General features: G+C 33.4%; 2 protein-coding genes across 2 annotated transcripts; one reads left to right on the forward strand and one right to left on the reverse strand.

Moving 5' to 3' along the window:
• Window positions 1-6,044: 6,044 nt before the first annotated feature.
• LOC116108106 lies at window positions 6,045-14,302 on the reverse strand. The gene is made up of 10 exons (XM_031394398.1): window positions 14,173-14,302; window positions 10,792-10,915; window positions 10,615-10,709; window positions 9,996-10,201; window positions 9,064-9,252; window positions 8,782-8,982; window positions 7,192-7,342; window positions 7,027-7,090; window positions 6,365-6,430; window positions 6,045-6,263 (listed from the first exon to the last, which is right to left on the reverse strand). Exons 1-10 carry the CDS (start codon window positions 14,263-14,265, stop codon window positions 6,187-6,189), a joined length of 1,266 nt encoding a protein of 421 aa, XP_031250258.1. The 5' UTR covers window positions 14,266-14,302; the 3' UTR covers window positions 6,045-6,186.
• A 2,968-nt stretch (window positions 14,303-17,270) lies between these two features.
• On the forward strand, window positions 17,271-18,365 carry LOC116108141 (inositol-tetrakisphosphate 1-kinase 1-like). Its single transcript, XM_031394419.1, has one exon. The coding sequence runs from the start codon at window positions 17,339-17,341 to the stop codon at window positions 18,269-18,271; it is 933 nt and encodes a 310-aa protein (XP_031250279.1). The 5' UTR covers window positions 17,271-17,338; the 3' UTR covers window positions 18,272-18,365.
• The last annotated feature ends 6 nt before the right edge of the window (window positions 18,366-18,371 follow it).

Consider the following 18,371-nt stretch of genomic DNA (forward strand, 5'->3'; position numbering starts at 1 on the left):
TTGGAGTAAGAATGGTAGAATATGCTAAGCAATCGAAAACTCTTAAGTGTGCTAGTGAAGGAGGCTTGCCAAAAAAATTTTCAAATGGTGAGAGACCTTTCAACACGGTGGTTGGACATTATTAATCAAATAAACTGTTGTTTGAACACAATGTCCCCAAAGGGAATGTGGTAATTGGGACTGAAATTTTAAGGCCCTAGCAACTTGCAAAATGTGTCTATGCTTTCTTTCCACAACACCATTTTTGTGTGGAGAGTAAGCACATGAACTTTAATGTTGAATACCTAATTCTTTCAATAAATCATGACAATTCTTATTAAAAAATTCTAAACCATTTTCGGATCTAATGCATTTAGGAGTCAAATGATATTGTGTCCTAATCATATTCGAGAATTGTTTAAATATTTGAAACACATCAGATTTAAATTGCATTAAGAAAAGCCATGTTACTCTAGTACAATCATCTACAATTGTAAGAAAGAACTTAGCATTACCAAAAGCGGGTACCTTATAGGGTCCCCATACATCCAAATGCAAAAGATCAAAAACATGATTTGAAATATTTTGACTTATTGGGAAAGGTACCCTGGTTTGCTTTGCCAATGGACAAATTGGACAATGAGAGTTATCAACTGGCAAAGTTTTAACCATCTGTTTTAGAACAAGATTTGGGACATGACCCAATCTTTTATGCCAAATATGAAAATCAAAACATGTGTTAGAATTAACAAGTTTTGAACTAGGAATTGAAACATTATTCACTACTGTATTACAAATAGTATTTGTGAAGAGCAGTTTGGCGAGATTATGCATGTCAAAGTTGTATGAGGGTGACTGTGGAAAGGGCACATGAAAGTACAGGCCTTGAAATTTTTTACCAATCCCCTTCAACTTGCACTCCAGAGGTCCTAGATTAAGCAAAAATCAGGGTAAAAGGTAATCGCACAATTATTGGATGAAGTATACTTTGATACTAAAAACAAATTATATTTGAAATCTGGTAAATGTAACACATGATGTAGACTAATTTGATTATCTATCTTAACAGACCTAGTGTGCCTAATCCTAGTTTTCATACCATTGGGTAGGCCAACATAAGTACTTGGGTTAGAATCCATATCAACAGGTGAAGTTAAGCTAGACAATCTACTAGTCATGTGATCTGTTGCCCCTGAATCTATTATCCAATTTGCAATATCATTAAAGCAAGATAAGAGTGATGTTGCTATACCTGCTACATTGGCTAATGTTTAGACATTTTCTTTACCAAGTAATTGAAGGAGCTGGGAATACTATTTTGCCGAGAGAATTGTGCCTAGTGAACCCTTTGAAGTATCCACATGAGTGTTAGCAGTATGTGTTATTTGTGCATTAGACTGTGTATGCACTTGATTAGCTACTAAGTTGCCTTTTGACCCATTCACCTTTCCTTTGTAATCAACTAGATAACCATGAATCTTGTAACATATGTCTCATTTATGTCCTGGCAGATGACAAAAATCACATTCTATATAGGGCTTTTTCCCTTTGTATTTAGAATTATGATTCTGTCCAATCTCCGTATTATGCGCATACAGTGCAGTGGTCACATCTGTACCAGCAATAGCCCCAAAAAAAATCCTTTGACTTTTATCTTGATTCACAACTGAATAAGCTTGCTTGACGGAGGGCAATGACGACATCAATAGAATCTGAGTCCTCACCATAGAATAAATGTCATTCAACCTTATTAAAAACTGCAACAACCTCTGTTGGTTTAGATGTTCCAGATACACCTTAGCTGATGCACTATCTGGAGGTGGTAAGCTTATCAATGAGTTCAGTTCATCCCACAATGCTTTTAGTTTGTTATAATAAATGGCCACAAACATGGTACCATGCGTGAGATTAACAGTCTCCCGATGAATCCTATAAATTCTGGTTCCACTCACCTTATGGTACTGTTCTTGTAGGTCCTACCAAACCTGATATGCACTGGTGGAATAAAAAATTCCATTAAAGATTTCTTTTGAAACCATGTTGAAGATCCAAGCTAAAACTAGTGAGTTGCATCTTTCCCATTGTGCACCCAAGCTTGGATCTGATGGTTTCTTGCACGTGCCATCAACAAAACCCAACTTATACTTAGCTCGGAGTGAGTCTGTCATGGCCCTGCTCCAAATGCCATAATTCTCAGTGCCGATGAGTTGTTTAGTTACCAACACTGACCCCGGAGTGTTCGATGAGTGAATGTACAGTGGTGCGTTCGAATCTAGAGGATTCATTATCTTGTACAATCGAAAGCTGAGCAAATCTTGAAATCGAGATCTGAGCTGAGCAAATCTTGAAATCGTAAGTTGAGCAGATTTGAACTGAAACTGATCAAGATCTGAGCTGAGTAAATCTTGAAATCGTAAGCTGAGCAGATCTGAACTGGAACTTAGAACTGAGCTGAACTCTTGAACAAATTGATCCCTAATTAATTGCAAAAGGAATCAGTTGGATCAAGGAATCAATGGGTGAACTCTTGAACAAATTTATTCCTAACTAATCGCAAAAAGAAACCAATTGAATTAAAGAATTAATGGGCTTAAATTCAAGAAGATCAAACCCTAGAGCTTTGATACCATATTAGATTTTGAGTAGAAGAAAAAATTCTACAGAAGAGCATTTCATTCATTATCATAAAATTACAACTCATTTTCTCTTACGCATATTCAACACTTTTCAGCTAACATATCTGTAGTGAATCTGTAGTGAATTTACTCAACTAACCTCAGCTAACTACATTTACAACCATTCTGTTACATTTACTAAAAACACCAGTTTACACTACATTACATTTGACTAATAGTTAACATTAGTTTGAGTTGAATAGAGCTGAATATATCTTCAATAAAGACCTTTATTTATACTAGAATTAACCTTAATTAACTAGGAAATGAATAAACCTATTAATCAAAAGAAATCTTATTCTAATATGGAAAACACCTAAACAAAAATTGAATTTAATTAGGACTACTATAAGAAAATAAGAAATCCTAAATATAAGGAAATATAATGATTCTATGATTTAATTTTCCTTTATGTAATTTGACAACAAATTGGTATCTTATAATCAATGATTCAATCTTACAACAAAACTAACAATCCTAATATACTAAAAACAAACACTAACAATCAATGGCAGAACCAAGAAAGTACTTTTAGGGGGCTGAAGTGTAATGTTTGATGTATAAAAAAATTATTTCAAAGGATGAAATTGTTAATTTTACATAAAAATTCCTAATTATTTTAAAGGAGGATGGTAATGGCAGTCACTAATAATGATCAATTAATTTCCTTTGATTTATATTTTCATGACTTTAAATTCCCTTGAGTGAATCATGGACGAGATAGATAATTGAAAACCAAAAGATGAGCCAAACTAAATATTAAACCCAAGATGTATTACATACGGATGTATGAAGTAATTACTTAATCTAAATAGAGTAACTCATAAATTCTCAGTTATTCTTTACATGAATACATGCAAATTAAAATAATAACTAGTAAATAAATAAAGGGTTTGGACATATATAACATTATAACCAATTTAATAATTTTAATTTCCCAAAAAAATAAGGTTAATTTAAAGGACAAATCTAGTCATAAAATTTAATGACTTACCAATTATACCCTTAATAAAACAACAAATGATAGGTTCTGTAACCTACAATGCTACACTATGCTAGATCATATTAGGCTCAAATAGTTTAACATTTAACAATATGATTTAACAATATAATTAAAGCATGCTAAACTATACTAGACTTGGTAGTCTAGCACATTCTGACTATTTTTATCTTTATCATTTTTTGTTAAGGGCAACTAGATTAAGTGATGTGATTTAATGACTAAATCTGTCTTTTAAACAAAATCTTTAATTCTCTGAGAATTAAAATTAATGAAAATAGTTATATAGAGCAATTTCTCAGTAAATAATAATTAAGACATCAAACTTTAATTATAAGAAAATAGTGGTTTCAAGGGAGTGGACCTATGATGATTTAAGACCTCAAACCCAGGTGGACCTTGACCCATTTGGTTCGTCGATTGGACCCCATGTGTTCAGCCATTTATGCGTAATGGATGAACCCATTGATTCGGCACACAAAAATGAGCTGTTTATGAAGTGGAAAATTCTGGGAAATAAGTTAATGATTTTGGCAATATCAAAATATGGTAGAGATTGTGGTGTTAATTTTAGTACTGTTGTTTGAATATGGACATTCCAAGTCTCATTCAACACCTACAACCAAAACAATTACATATTGTTACTCTTTTTCTCTTTAGCCCATCTTCAATTTTAATCGAATACCGAATTGTAATAAAAAAAAACTTCTCTTTTTCTCTTGTACTTTTACTTCCAAGCTTTATATTTATTTATAATTACTGAAAAAGGTTTAGACATTCATAACCAATTCAACAATCACAACTTTCCAAAATGTGCATTTTTTATTTAAAGAACAAATACAATCATAAAATCCAATGACTTTTTCATTATACCCGTAAGCGAAACAATAAATGCTAAATTACTAATATCTATCACTAGAGTATTCTAAACTCAATAATTTAGATTGAGTCTAGTATTTAATAGTATGGTTTGACAATTTAATTAAAACATGCTAGGTGCCACAAACCTTGATAGTCTAGAGCATTCAGCTATTTTTGTTCTAGATATTTTTCATTAAGTACAATTAGGTTAAATTGTGTGATTTTATAGTTAAATCTTTCATTTCAGCAAAACCTTGACTTTTCTCTAAAACATAAAAAATAAATTAGAATTAACAATTTCACTATTAAATTAAAACTTAATCATCCAACTTAGTTAATGTTTTATGTTTCTCCTACCGTGAGAATTATTTTTTGTATCATACGATTAAATTGGCCTGAAGCCGAGAGCTTCAACCACAAAGGATTTGACCCTTTACCTACCCGGTGGATGCAAACTAACATGAAAACCCTACTATGAATAAAAAAAAAAAAAAAAAAAAATCCATTTCCCGTTGGTTAGTCCCTCTTAATCCTCCTATAGCTTACATTAGTTCTTAAAGTTTCGTGGCTTATATTAACAATCATGTCATTTATTGATGTCCTATTTTCATTTGTTTAGAGTCCATCACGTGTTAAACTCAATAGCTTCAAGAAAATTCGGGTACTTCTGTAATTCAGTAGTACATGAAGGTGTTGAGGCTGCTGATATTCAACTTAAAAACATTGGAAAAGAACCAGCTAAATCCAAATATAGAACATTAATCCCAAGATTGATGGTGCAATGGACCTGCCTGGATACAAGTAGCTAAGGAACTTATTAGGAAAGCTTAATTTGATTTCAAACATTTATAAATCATATTTATCAGCGTATCAACAATTTTAACACATGTATTTTCATGCATGATGGAACTATGTATTCAATCATTTACATATTAGTAAAGTTAATTTTCCTTATCTTCTTCTAATTATTTAACCAAGCATTTATTTATTTATTATTATTATTTTTTTTTTTTTTTTTTTTTTTTGTGACCAAGGTGTTTGCGCACATCTCAAGTCTTAAATAATCCTGGGATCATTGAATACCGTACAAACTCATGAGCCGAATAAGTAGGTGATTACTTAGTGAAACTCAACTAAAGGTCTTTTAATAACCTAAAGTTTTGTCATGCGACCACAAGCCAAAGGGTTAACTGAGCAAATTACAACTATCTCACATTCAATTCTTGATTATCTAATAATATTTTGATGGATATATTTTTTTGTGGGTTTGAAAAATCTTGATCAATTGGTCGAGTTTGATTTTAACAATAATTTGTTATATGGATTATTGCTTATGAATTGAGAGGGTTTAACGAATTTACTAAAGGGGGTCATTGTTAAAATTGGAATAGAGGGTTGACTCTTCCTGGATTTCTCAGCATGTGCACCTAAAACACAACCAGAAAACCTTAAAACTATATTTAAACATTCAAAGTATCCATCAAATTCATGATGAATGAGTAGCACAACAAAATGCAAGAACCGGCATATTGAATTTTCTAATTTTCATTCTGCTAAAATTTAATTTCCAAAGCGTATTCTATTCTTTATCAAGTCTTCCAATAATGATAATATCTAAATTACCAAAAAAAGAAAATTATATATCAATCTCTAGCATTCCCTACCAGAAGCTTAAAATGAGAATTCTTGAGGTATTTCTTGAAACTTGGAGTCGAGAAAGGTCTTGTATTTTTCTTGAAGATTCCCACCTGAGAATAATTCATTAATTTCATAAGCAACATAGCAGTGTCTTAGAAAAAAGATCTGATGTTCAGGACATGAAGGTTAAAGGGAAGGGTTGTGGAGCGACCTTCAGGTTCAAATGGTGGAATATTCTCCGAAAGAGTTGATTGTGCCAAAGCCTGAAGATCCTTGCCTAGAAAAGTGACAAATGGAAAAACTGTCATAAAAATAAAGTAATAAACCCTTAAAACAGTAAAATATATACTGCTAGAAGAACTTCATGATTTAAAACAACCCCCAATGTGAGATAGATGAATAGAAAGGAAATCGAAGAAATCAAGCAATATTCACAAGAAGAACTATGAATTTCACTTGGACTATAAAACAAGCCCCACAAGACGCGTCTCACAACTAAAATACAGACAGGCATATTAAATCTTCTTGATATCTATAAATTACCTATTGTCCATTCCCAAAATTACATAGATGTATATAATTGCTTCTTTCGGCTCTTTCTCCAATGCCAATTTCTTGACTAGCAGGAAAGAAATGAAAAAAGATGTAAAATATAAAAAGCCATAATCCAACCGAAACTGGAAGATATGCTAATCATAGCATTGTATGTGATTAGTGGAAAAAGAAGAGAAATGAGTGCAGAATTTTCCTCATCTGATAAGAAATTGCCTAACTTAAACACTACAGACTTATTCATAATTCATAGATTCATCTTTTAAATAACTTGTTACATCCAAAAATAAACGAGGCTCAATATACAAAATTTTTTATTACCAGTCACACTTGTTTCTCGTTTTTTGACATTAACTAGGAAGGACGGGATCCGGTGGTCTTTCAACTGCAGCAACAAAGTAGAAAGATAATTAGCATCTAGTAGATGTGAATAGATAACAGAAATATAAATTGAAATTGATTTATTTATTGGTTCTGATATTTGACCTTGGACAGAAATGCCTTTGCAAGGTCCAATAAATCAATGAAAGGAAACTTGCAATATGCAGGAACAAACTTCCCATTCTGATAGCCAGCTAAGAAATGATACGCTGCTTGGCCAGGAGAGAGCTTTGCTACAGAAGGGATGATTCCAGAACTGTTTCATAAATAAAACAAAAGCATTTTTTTTACATACAGGCCAACGTGCAGTAAAAGAGACAAATCACATAAAAGAAATAAGTTCAATACCAGAAATATGTTACCATATTTTGCAGAAGAACAATCAAAAGACTTAAAAGCACCCAAGATTTAACAAGGTAAATCTGAGGCTCTTTTGCCCCTTACCAAACCCATCCAAAATCTGAGATTGCATAGGGAAAGGTTTTATGAAACTAGTTGGAAGTATTAAACTTCAAAATTTCCTTTATCCTTATTTTAGGCTTATGCATCACAAGTAAAGGTATAACTGAAAATGAATGTTTTCTGCTTTTTAATATCTCAACTCACGAGATAAACATCTCAAGTAACCTAATGGTTTACTTTGAAACCCTGCTTAGCAGCATGTGTAATCCAACCAGAAAAGCCAACCTTCAATTTCTCAAACTCAAAATACTGTTTCAATATGATGATTAACTTATAAAACTTCAACGGATATTCAATGTTGTTTTATATATACATATCTCTTGCATGTTAAAAGAATTTATAATTTATAATCCATGAAGAACATTATAAATTTATGAAACCATCAAGCACATGCAATTTTATTAGCTTCTTCTATCTGAAAGGAGAAATGGAATATTATAACAAAGAATATCCCAAGAATTTTTTTATTTTTTTATTTAGACAAACATTTTAAAAGTTTAAAATTGTTCTCCTTTATGTCAAGAAATTAAAGCTGAAAAATATCCGAGACTTCCATGAACCATGGAAAAGCATAAACCATATGCAATGTTTTTGTTTAAATAACTATAAAAAAAAATGTAATATTACAGAATAGTGAGAAATATCTTGAATAAACACCACAGTGATAGCAAACACATTAGAGCTAGCTAATGTTGTGTTGCTAAAAGATCTGCTGCGAAAATTTAAGCCATGAGCAACTCTCAAGAAATCCAACAGTTACTATATGCTATAATTTGCATGCAATAGTGCTTCTGTGCAACATACATCAATATATAGATCCTAATTCCTAACTAATTAATAATTCTATTTGATATTCACAATCAGCTTACTGTAGTTTTACCCACTCTTTGAAATAAAATTTGTTTAACAATGTATTCCAGTTTGGATAACCAAGAAAAAGTACAAATGTTTATGTGGCTTTGTTACCTATCACAGGACGCAAAGATAAGAACAACATCAAATATAATTTATTTTTAATAAACATGGAAACTGGAAATTTAGTTAAATCAACTAAAGTTTTGGTAACATTAATCTGAACAGTCAAAGGTAAGTTTTTGAAGCATTGCAATTGATTCAAATAATATAATATGCATCTACATAGCACAAAACATCTTGCTTGGCAGAGCCTAAAAAGGAATGATATACTCCAATGCATTACTGTCGAAAGAAATGGGCTGTGAGTGGTATGGTTACCAATCAGATGATGCAAAGACAACAGCAGCTGGCAATTTAAATGTATCTGGCCCACCAGAATTTCCAGTTTGGAACAAGGGAGCAATGCCTTGAGAGGAAAGTATCACACCAGCATCTGCGGACACCAAAACATTGGCACAACTCTGAATGGTATCTTCAGGTGCAAATAGAAGTATCACAGAGTCAGCCAACACTAGTAGCCTGTTTGCATCCTTCACATATAAATTTCAGATCACATGTCAAAATTTTAACACAATAATGATGAAGATTAAAATATCTTACCTTCCAGAAAGAAGAAGGCCTCCACGTGCACATATAATAGGTCCAGACAGGGCAGTTAACGCTTCTTTGATTCCATTTGTGTCAGCAAAAGCTTGACCACATAAAATGAGTGAAGAACGCTCAATATCAGCAGTTATAAATCCATTACTTCCTTGAGCTCCAAAAGCAACTGCATCCATGACACCAACACTGTAGCCAAAAATAAAAAAATGGAATAACACTATTGATCAGTGTCTATAATCATGTTTTAATTATCAAACACCAGAGCTCACAGCGCCTACCATTACTATCCTGGCAGAGGCATATTGATGAAGAATAGCCAAAGAGTGTAATTAATAGTTCCATCTATTGTGTAGTCTAAATAGGTCACTGGAAAAGATTCAAGATAGAATTCGTTTGAAATATTATCAGCCAATTCTTGAGGGCAGGTAATATTGTCCTCGTAAACAAGCAAGTACTCTGAAATTTGTAGGTTATATGAGTGTTCAACACATTTTGTAATAGTTCCATGTACTCCATTTTGGACAAGAAATTACCTCTAATATAAACGCTGTATTTAAAGAATGAAGACACGGGGCTATCATTTAGAAGATCCACCTCATCAATCCCTACTTCCATTAAAAAATGCCTAGAAGTACTAAGGGTAAAAGGACCCAGGCCAAGCAGTGTCTCTACACAGGTGAATCAACATGTTTACAGAGTGGAAATTCCACCTCTCTAAATTATTTTTCTCTCTCTAAATTCTCTCTCTCAAGGGCAACCCACACTGCTTACAAAGTACCTAGCCCAATACTTTCCAAAGTAGTTAGGCACATCAAAACACTCACTAAAGGCAAAAAAGGTATGTTCATAGATGTAAAGAGCTCCATACTTTTAGTAGATAACATCTACAAGGGGGAGTACATCAATGACCAAATAAAAATCAACTATACCTTATAGATGTGGCAACATAAACTGTCAAAGGACAAGAATCATGGGAAACAGCCCGAGTAGGTGTCTTCAAGAGAATGCTTGAAAATTTCAACATGGCAGAAGGATTATCACTTATCACACGAACTTTTGCATCACATTCTGATGACGAACCAATTGCCCCGTCTTGAACAAAAACATTTGAGATGGATGACAAATGAGTCGTGACCTGTTAAAATAAAAACAAAATTTAAAAAAAAACCAGAGTCAAATGAATCAGAGATTATATGTGGATAAATATATAACACGGATGTAAGCATTAGAAAATGTTGCTATGAAACAGGTTGAAAGGAAAAAAAAAAAAAAAAAAAACTTTGTAAAGTATTTTTAACATCCAATACTTGCCCAAATTATGACAACATCGTTCATCAAAGTTCTTTAATGTAGCCAAAGTATTCTACTTATTTTTCCTATGTTTCTTCAGGGCTTCTTATCCATGTTCATCTACCACACCACTGTTGACACACTTCCAATACAAAACAGAATAAGGATTCAACCCATTCAGATTAAGTTCCTCCTCTAATCTCTCATAAATGCCTAGCCATGAAATAATATAGTGCAGAAAGCTCAGTCAATACATGCCTGTTTCAGTAGTTTAGTGTAGTGTCCCTTAGAAATATCAAGAATTCCTCCACGTACACTTCCTCTAACAAGAAGAGGAAGTCCTGATAAGGATGCTAGCAAAAAGAGGAGGAAAAATCAGACAGACAAACTAAAAGAAACAAAATTGAATTAGCATGAGTTCAGTTGATATATCACCTACAATTGTTGCACCTTTCTGCTGTAGCTCAGATGATGTCAAATTTTGAAAAGCTTTATCCTTCACAATAACACCTTTTCCAGCCAGAGCCCAGTTAAGACCATAAGAAAATCCAAGATTTCCCTGTTTTAAAGGAAATGCAAGGAATAGCTAAGAGAAGAACAACTCTTATTAAGTACAAACTACATAGTAAGCTGCATAGTGTTTTTGCATCATATGCTATTACTTATATCCTAATAATTGATAAAGCAAATGATAAGATATGAATCAGATACAAATTCATCACAAAGTTAATGAATCATTTACCCAAAACAAAAACACTAGTACTTGATATTGCTTAATAAAACACCAACATTGAAATTAGTTTTTATTTTTCTGATAGGAAACAAAATGTCCATAATACTGCAGATAAAACTGAAATCCTTTACAAAACTTTTGCATTGAAATGTTTTAATAGGTTCTATAATCATTAATTGGGTGTAAGGGTAATTTACTAAATTTGTCTATAGACAATACTATATATATAAGGAGGCTAAGTAAACCTTAAACTCTAATCCTAATTGTGGAATATACTCCACTTTTCTTCTTCTCTCTTCTCTTTCTGACCTAAAGCCCAAAATTTTGGCTATCTGTTTAATATCCACCAGGAAACGATGTCTAAAGATGCGAATCAAACGTATATCCACTAGGCTTATAGATCATATACAGAACCCTAATAATGACTGCTGTTAATGTCTTGCCATCAAAAACATTTATTTTGTCTGACCCTTCATTTTGAAGACAGGTTCTTGAGTGCAACCCCTAATGTAAGTAAAATCAAAATTAATTTATGTAACCTAGTTGCAGTCTCAAACGCTGGTTCAACAACTAAGCAGTAATAGAAATATCTTCACCCTCAGTTTCCACAAAGCATTAGAACCATGCTAAACTTCCAGGTTTCACACTTCACTATGGGCTAACTTCAAGATGGCTTGTGTTTCGACAAAAGTAACAGCTCCGACACTACCATCCTCCCTCTCCGAAAGCAAAACCCAAAAAAATAAATAAATAAATTATATATATAGCTAAATAAAATGATTGCAAAAATGGCCAAAGATGATCTCCTTGATGTTGCACACCATCTTAGATAGTCAAAATTTCCCATAGCTTAATAGTTGTCATGGTGAAGAAAATGATGATTTTTAATAACAACGAATCCCTAAGTTCCATCTAAAGACAATATATCCATGAGGTTTTAGACACAAAAACCCTAATGTTAATAAGTCATTTTAAAAAAGCAATTACCTAACATGTGGAGACATATGTAGAGCAACGAAAGGTCATACTCGTCCTTTGGAATAACTTCCACATATTCGATTCTTTTTCCCCTCCATTCTATTTAATTTCTTTCTCATTTCACTTTCCCAATGTTCACTCCAACAATATTGTGGAAGTCAACACAATGCTAATATGGTGAATGAGAAAGTGAAAAAGAAAATTGAAGAAACAAATTCAAGAGAAATACAAAAGGGGAGAAAGAGCAAGTGAGAAATAAGAGGGCGAAAGAGAACCAGGTGGGAGAGAAAGAGAAGGAAATGACAAGAGCATATATAACTTTTTGTTGCCTTTTAACATGTCTCAAATTGCTTGCTAATATGGTATATAAGAAAGAGAAAAAGACAATTGAAGAAAGAAATTAAAGAGAAATACAAAGGGGGAAGATAAGGAGAGCGAGAAAAAAGAAGGCGAAAGAAAACCAGGTGGGAGAGAAAGAGTGGGAAATGACAAGAGCATCTATAACTTTTTGTTGCCTTTTGACATGTCTCAAATTGCAAGCACTTACTTTTTCAAGGTTGGTTGTGTTATTTCTGAAACTCAAGGTTTTGATTCTATTTAAAGCAAACCTTAGGAGATCCATGCAATCATCCCTGACTATAATGATAGGTCAGCTTTTGTCTATTAACCAAGACAAAGATTTTTGTAACTGATCACAGTTCAAGATGAAGAGGCAGTAGGAAATCTAGAAAATGTTCTGCTTAATGATAACATTCTGGTTTTTTTTTTTTTTTTTTTTTCTTTTACATTCCACAGTGAAACATAAGACCACTGAGTATCATGAAAACAATATGGCAGGCAGAGTGGTAGTTTCAGTGAACACAGACACAAAGAATCTAATTGAAATTAGTAACATTGCAAACAAATATAAAAGCCAGTAAAGTTCAGAAATAAATTTTTTCAGTACTTTTAGTGTCGTCAAATAAACATTCACCTAGAAAACATGACTGTTTCAACTTCCACCTCAAAGTACAGGGCTGAAACGCATTCTGCAGAAGTCCATAAATTAAGGATACTATTAGATCATTCTTGGGATAGAATACTGTTCTGATTAAGTTTCCTTATATGTTGAAAAGAAAAGGCCACTTTAAGTAAAACTACATAGTGAATGCAGCAGTCGAATGATACAGCAGTGAGACACCTTACACCCAGCAAGATAAGCACCAAACACACATTTTATTCAAGAAAATTCTATCACACTGCAATCCCAGATATTGCTTAAGAGATTCAAAATTAGCAAATAATGAATTTACTGAAACAACATAAAATAATCACAATGTGTACAAGCTGTAGCCGGCAACTTAATTATCAAAAGCTCAAAGATGACCATGATTAAATATGTCATAGTAAATAACAAAACTAATTCACTCTTCTATCTGAATAAGCTATGCACATATATATTCACAATAAGTTGGATAGAAGTAATATTAAGGCCAAAAAGGAAATAAGTAATTAAACACAGGAACCTATTTTGCTGCTTAAATACTTTTCTCTTTCTGTTAGCCCATGTTTCAAAGTTCTGCGTCATGCTAGGACATATGGCTCCATCACTATTGGTACTTTCCAAGACAAAAAACTAGCCCAGGCAATCTCCTTCAGAAAACATAGTCTCTACAAACATAATGTTTCCTTCGCATGCCATGTTGCCTATACCAAAAAATCTCTCAACACACCTCAGCCAAATTTATCAAAATTTCATTTGGTAGCAAACATAAATTATGTATGCCAATGAATTATTTAACGGATTTTTGAGCAATATTTTGTTTAAGCTTAGTAAATTTGTTCATTGCAGTCCATAAACTACTATATCCTAACCAATAATGTATAACCAGGCACTCAAATTATATATACCAGTTAAATGTTGTCTTTAAAATTTTTCTATGCTGCTTTACTTTCAATTTTTTTTCCACATGATTCTAAAAGGAAATGATCCCATTTTTTTTAATTTTACTAACCATCTAAAATCAAAAGTATTCTTTTCTTTTTCGATTGTTGCACCCATGACCCATCAATCAAAAAGCACAAATAGTGAAAAATATAACTAACGAAAAAGAGAGAGAAGTTACGCGTTGAGAGGAGAGCAAGAAAGGCGTGTTGCGTCTTGAAGATGCAAGAGAGAATGAGGTCTCCATTAATTGCTTCAACAGCACCTTCTTCATTTTCTTTCTCAGTAGCCACTACAAACTCCACATTGCAGCTCGGGCGCAGCGAAAAATACAAGCAGAGAGACATTGCAGCTAAAAATACCACGTGGACAAACCATGGGCTCCAAGCCCCATACCAAATACCAACGGGCCCATTAATAGGCCCGTGGCAAATTCTCGGTTTAGATAATAGTAATAGATTAATAGGCCCATTAATGCTATCTGGAAAAGCCTCTTATAAGGAGGTTTTGTACAAACTGACGTGGCACGTCACCATGTGAGCCATATTACTTAATGCCCAAAAAATTAAAAAAGATAAAAATATTCAAACCCAAAATTTCCAAATCAAATTCCCTCCCAAATTTTACAATCCCTAAACCTGATTTTCTATTTCTTCTTCGCCATTTTTCAATTTTCTATTTCTTCTTCTTCTCCATGGCTCCTATTTCTTCTTCTCCCTTTTTCAATTTTCTATTTCTTGTTCTTCTTCTCCATTACTCTTCTTCTCGCCGTAAAACCAAACCCAAACCCTAACCATTGACACCATTGAGAGTCTAGCCCTGTCATTTCAAAGCTTCTAAAATCTGACGGAGGAACCAAAAGAGAGAAGTGAATAGAGTGATCGCCATGGATTCTTCGAAATTTCGTTTTTACCTCTGCCGTGGCTCTTCGCTAGAAAAGCATGAGTCTTTCAATACAGACCCTATTAGAGGTGGAACAAATGGGCTGGGTTAGGCAGGTCAACCCTAACCCGGCCCGCATTAGAGAGGGTTCAACCCGCATGCAACCCCCGGGCGGGTTGGGTTGCTATTTGTTTACAATAGCCAACCCGGTGGGTTGGCCCAAAAAAAATTAAAAAAAATAAAGAATTAATTATTTTTTTCAAGTTTCCCCCATTTTTTTTAATTCTTTTAATTAAACTATCTCTTACAAATTATTTTACATAATAATTTTAAACTATACTTATAAATCATAAATATTAAAATGTATAAAACTTCGTAATATTTAACACATTGTTATTATTATTTTTTATGGTACGTAAGATATAAAAAAATTAAATACTAAAGTCTTATTCTTAAATTTCCATGTCTTATATAAAATATAATTCATTCTTATGCTAAAGTTTCATCAACTGAATGAATAAATCTAATTTTTCTTATATTACAATTTTATTGTATTAAAATTGAATTAATATTTGAAATGTTAATTAAAAAAAATTAATTTAATTGAATTATTGATATTTGAAAAGTTAACTAAAAGTAATTACATTTATTCATTTATAAATCGTTAATTATTTATTTGAAAAGTTGACTAAATAAATAAAAAAATAAAAAAATAGGGTTAATCCGGCCCGACCCGTAGCCTAACCCGACGAGTTAGGGTTGGCGGGCTTGGTTGGGTCAGCCATTACCCCAAAAATGGCTGGCCTAACTCGGCCTGCCTTTGTTGATGGGCGGGTTAAGACCAACCCGCCAAAAGAAGTAACCCGTCGCAGGCCGGGCCGGGTGGGTTACTTTTCCACCTCTAGACCCTATGTCCTCTTTCAATTGAATTTATGTTGACTTTGATTCTAATCGTTCAATAGACAAGTTGAAAAGAGGTTATTACTAAAAATCCTATTTCTTTTTATATTTGTATGATATATTTTATTGAAAGGAATTCAGTCTTGGTCACTATAATTTTTTCTTTACCATGCATTAAATGGGAATTTGTTATCACTACCACTCATGGCAGTGACATGCATTCTTTCTTCTCTAGTCTACTTTAAAATTTAGATTGGTTTTGAGTCTTATTTTTTGAAATGTAAGAGTAATGCTATCCTTACTAACGAAACTTACTAACCACCCTTACTAATTGACGTGGCAAAACCACCTCATCTGTCACGTTACCAATATGCCACATCACCTCCCTAAAAAAAAAAAAAAAAAATTCAAATCAAATTGGAAATATACAACAAATCAAATTACCTCCCAAAATTGTTCAATCCCTAAATCATATTCTCTCCCAAATTTTATAAACCCTAACCATCAAAATTTCTCCTTGTCAGCCACCACAGCTGGATGGTGGTCGAAAGTCGTCGGAATGGTGCACGACCAGTTGGATTTGACCGGTGGATCCAGTCGATCGTGCACCAATCTAACCGTTTTTGGCCAGATCTACAGCCATATCTTGGCCGTCGTCAACTGCCAGATCTTTGACTATAAATCTGGCCAGAAAAGGTCAGATCGGTGCATGACCGTCCAGATCTAGCCAGTCGTACGTCATTTCGATGACTTCCAAGCATCATCCAACGGTGGTGGTCGATTGTTGGAAATAGTTGGGTGGGTGAGGGTATTTGTTAATTTATAAACTTTTATTGTGGGAGGTGTTTAGTCAAATTAACAAATATAGGGAGTTAAAAAATTATATATTTTCAAAAAATATACCAAACATATTATCAGAATCTTATCATATTAGATTAAATTCTATTCATAATATAATACTATTCTAAAAACATAAACAAACAGAGCAAAAGTCGCTGATAAAGAATTTGTACTTATTTTATCTAAATAGAATCATTATTGTTTTTATTTGGTTCAGTGATATGATAGTCAATTCTGTTTTATTAATATAGATTTACATTTTATTGATAAAATCTTAGTTCAAGTTATCTTAATTTAATGTTCATATATTAAATTTACCTATTTTGTAATTTCGTGACTTATTTACAACTATTAAATTTATTATACGATTTTTAAATTTATAATTTTCATATTCAAGACTATAAGTTTGATCTTACTTAACTTTAACTATAATGTTATGTGAGAAAGAGTTCTACTTTCATTCTAATTAGAAAATAAAAATAAAAGTTTAACTAGTTAAATTACACAATTTCCTTTTTTAACTTTAATTAAACCGCTGATTTTATCCTACGGTCTTATTTAAATCTCAGTTTAAATGCCAGGTGTTTGATCTCAGTATTGCCACGTCAACTCTCACTTAAACCTTTGCCTTTCTCTCCACTTCAAAAGAATCAAAACCCCCAAACTTTCTCTATTTCATTACAAATTTTCTCTCAACTTTCTCACCTCCCAAACAATCCGAAGACATGTCAAACCAATCTCAAACTCAACGCTACCATATTGGCTACGCCTTCACTCCCAAAAAAGAGAAAACCTTCACCCAACCGTCTCTCCTCGCCTGCGCAACCCGACGTGGCATCGACTTAATTCGCATCGATCCAAACAAACCCTTGATCGAACAAGGACCGTTCGATTGCATCATCCACAAAATCTACGGTTCCGATTGGCCTCTCCAATTGCAACACTTCTCCTCCCAAAACCCTAATGTTCCAGTAATCGATTCCCCTCACTCAATTCAAAGACTCAACAACAGAATCTCAATGCTCAAAGTCGTCTCTCAACTGAAAATCAATTTCGAAAACGACACGTCGTTTGGCGTTCCGAAAGAGCTTGTCGTTTCCGATATGGTAAATTTCGCGCTGACATTAGACTTTCCGGTAATCGCTAAGCCGTTGTTGGCGGACGGGAGCGTGAAATCACACGAAATGTATCTGATTTTCGCCACCGAAGGGCTTGAGAAATTGAAATTGGCGTCGCCGATTGTCTTGCAGGAGTTTGTGAACCACGGTGGGGTTGTGTTCAAAGTGTACGTTTTGGGTTCACATGTGGTATGCGTGAGGAGAAATTCGTTGCCCGATATCTCAGAGGAGAAGATGAAAACATTGAAGGGTTGTTTGCCATTTTCGCAGATATCGAATTTGTGTGAGAATGAGAAGAAAAAGGGTGATGATAGTTGTATTGAGATGCCGTCTGAGAATTTTGTCGTGGAATTGGCTAAGGCGTTGAGAGAAGAAATGGGGTTGAATCTTTTTAACTTTGATTTGATTAGGGATGGTGAGAGGTTTCTTGTCATCGATATTAATTATTTTCCTGGGTACGAGAAATTACCTGATTTTGAATCTGTTATGACGGATTTTTTGTTGGATGTTGTGGAGAAGAAGCATGTAGAGGTGGTCTAAGAGTGGAGATGAATGAATTTCAGGTGATATGATTTTTGGTGCTTAAAAAATGAAAACCTTTGTTGCTAATTGTATAAAAGGAATCATCTAATGGACGAAT

Source organism: Pistacia vera, unplaced genomic scaffold, assembly GCF_008641045.1.
Source record: "Pistacia vera cultivar Batoury unplaced genomic scaffold, PisVer_v2 Contig1175, whole genome shotgun sequence".
NCBI classification, from domain to species: domain Eukaryota; kingdom Viridiplantae; phylum Streptophyta; class Magnoliopsida; order Sapindales; family Anacardiaceae; genus Pistacia; species Pistacia vera.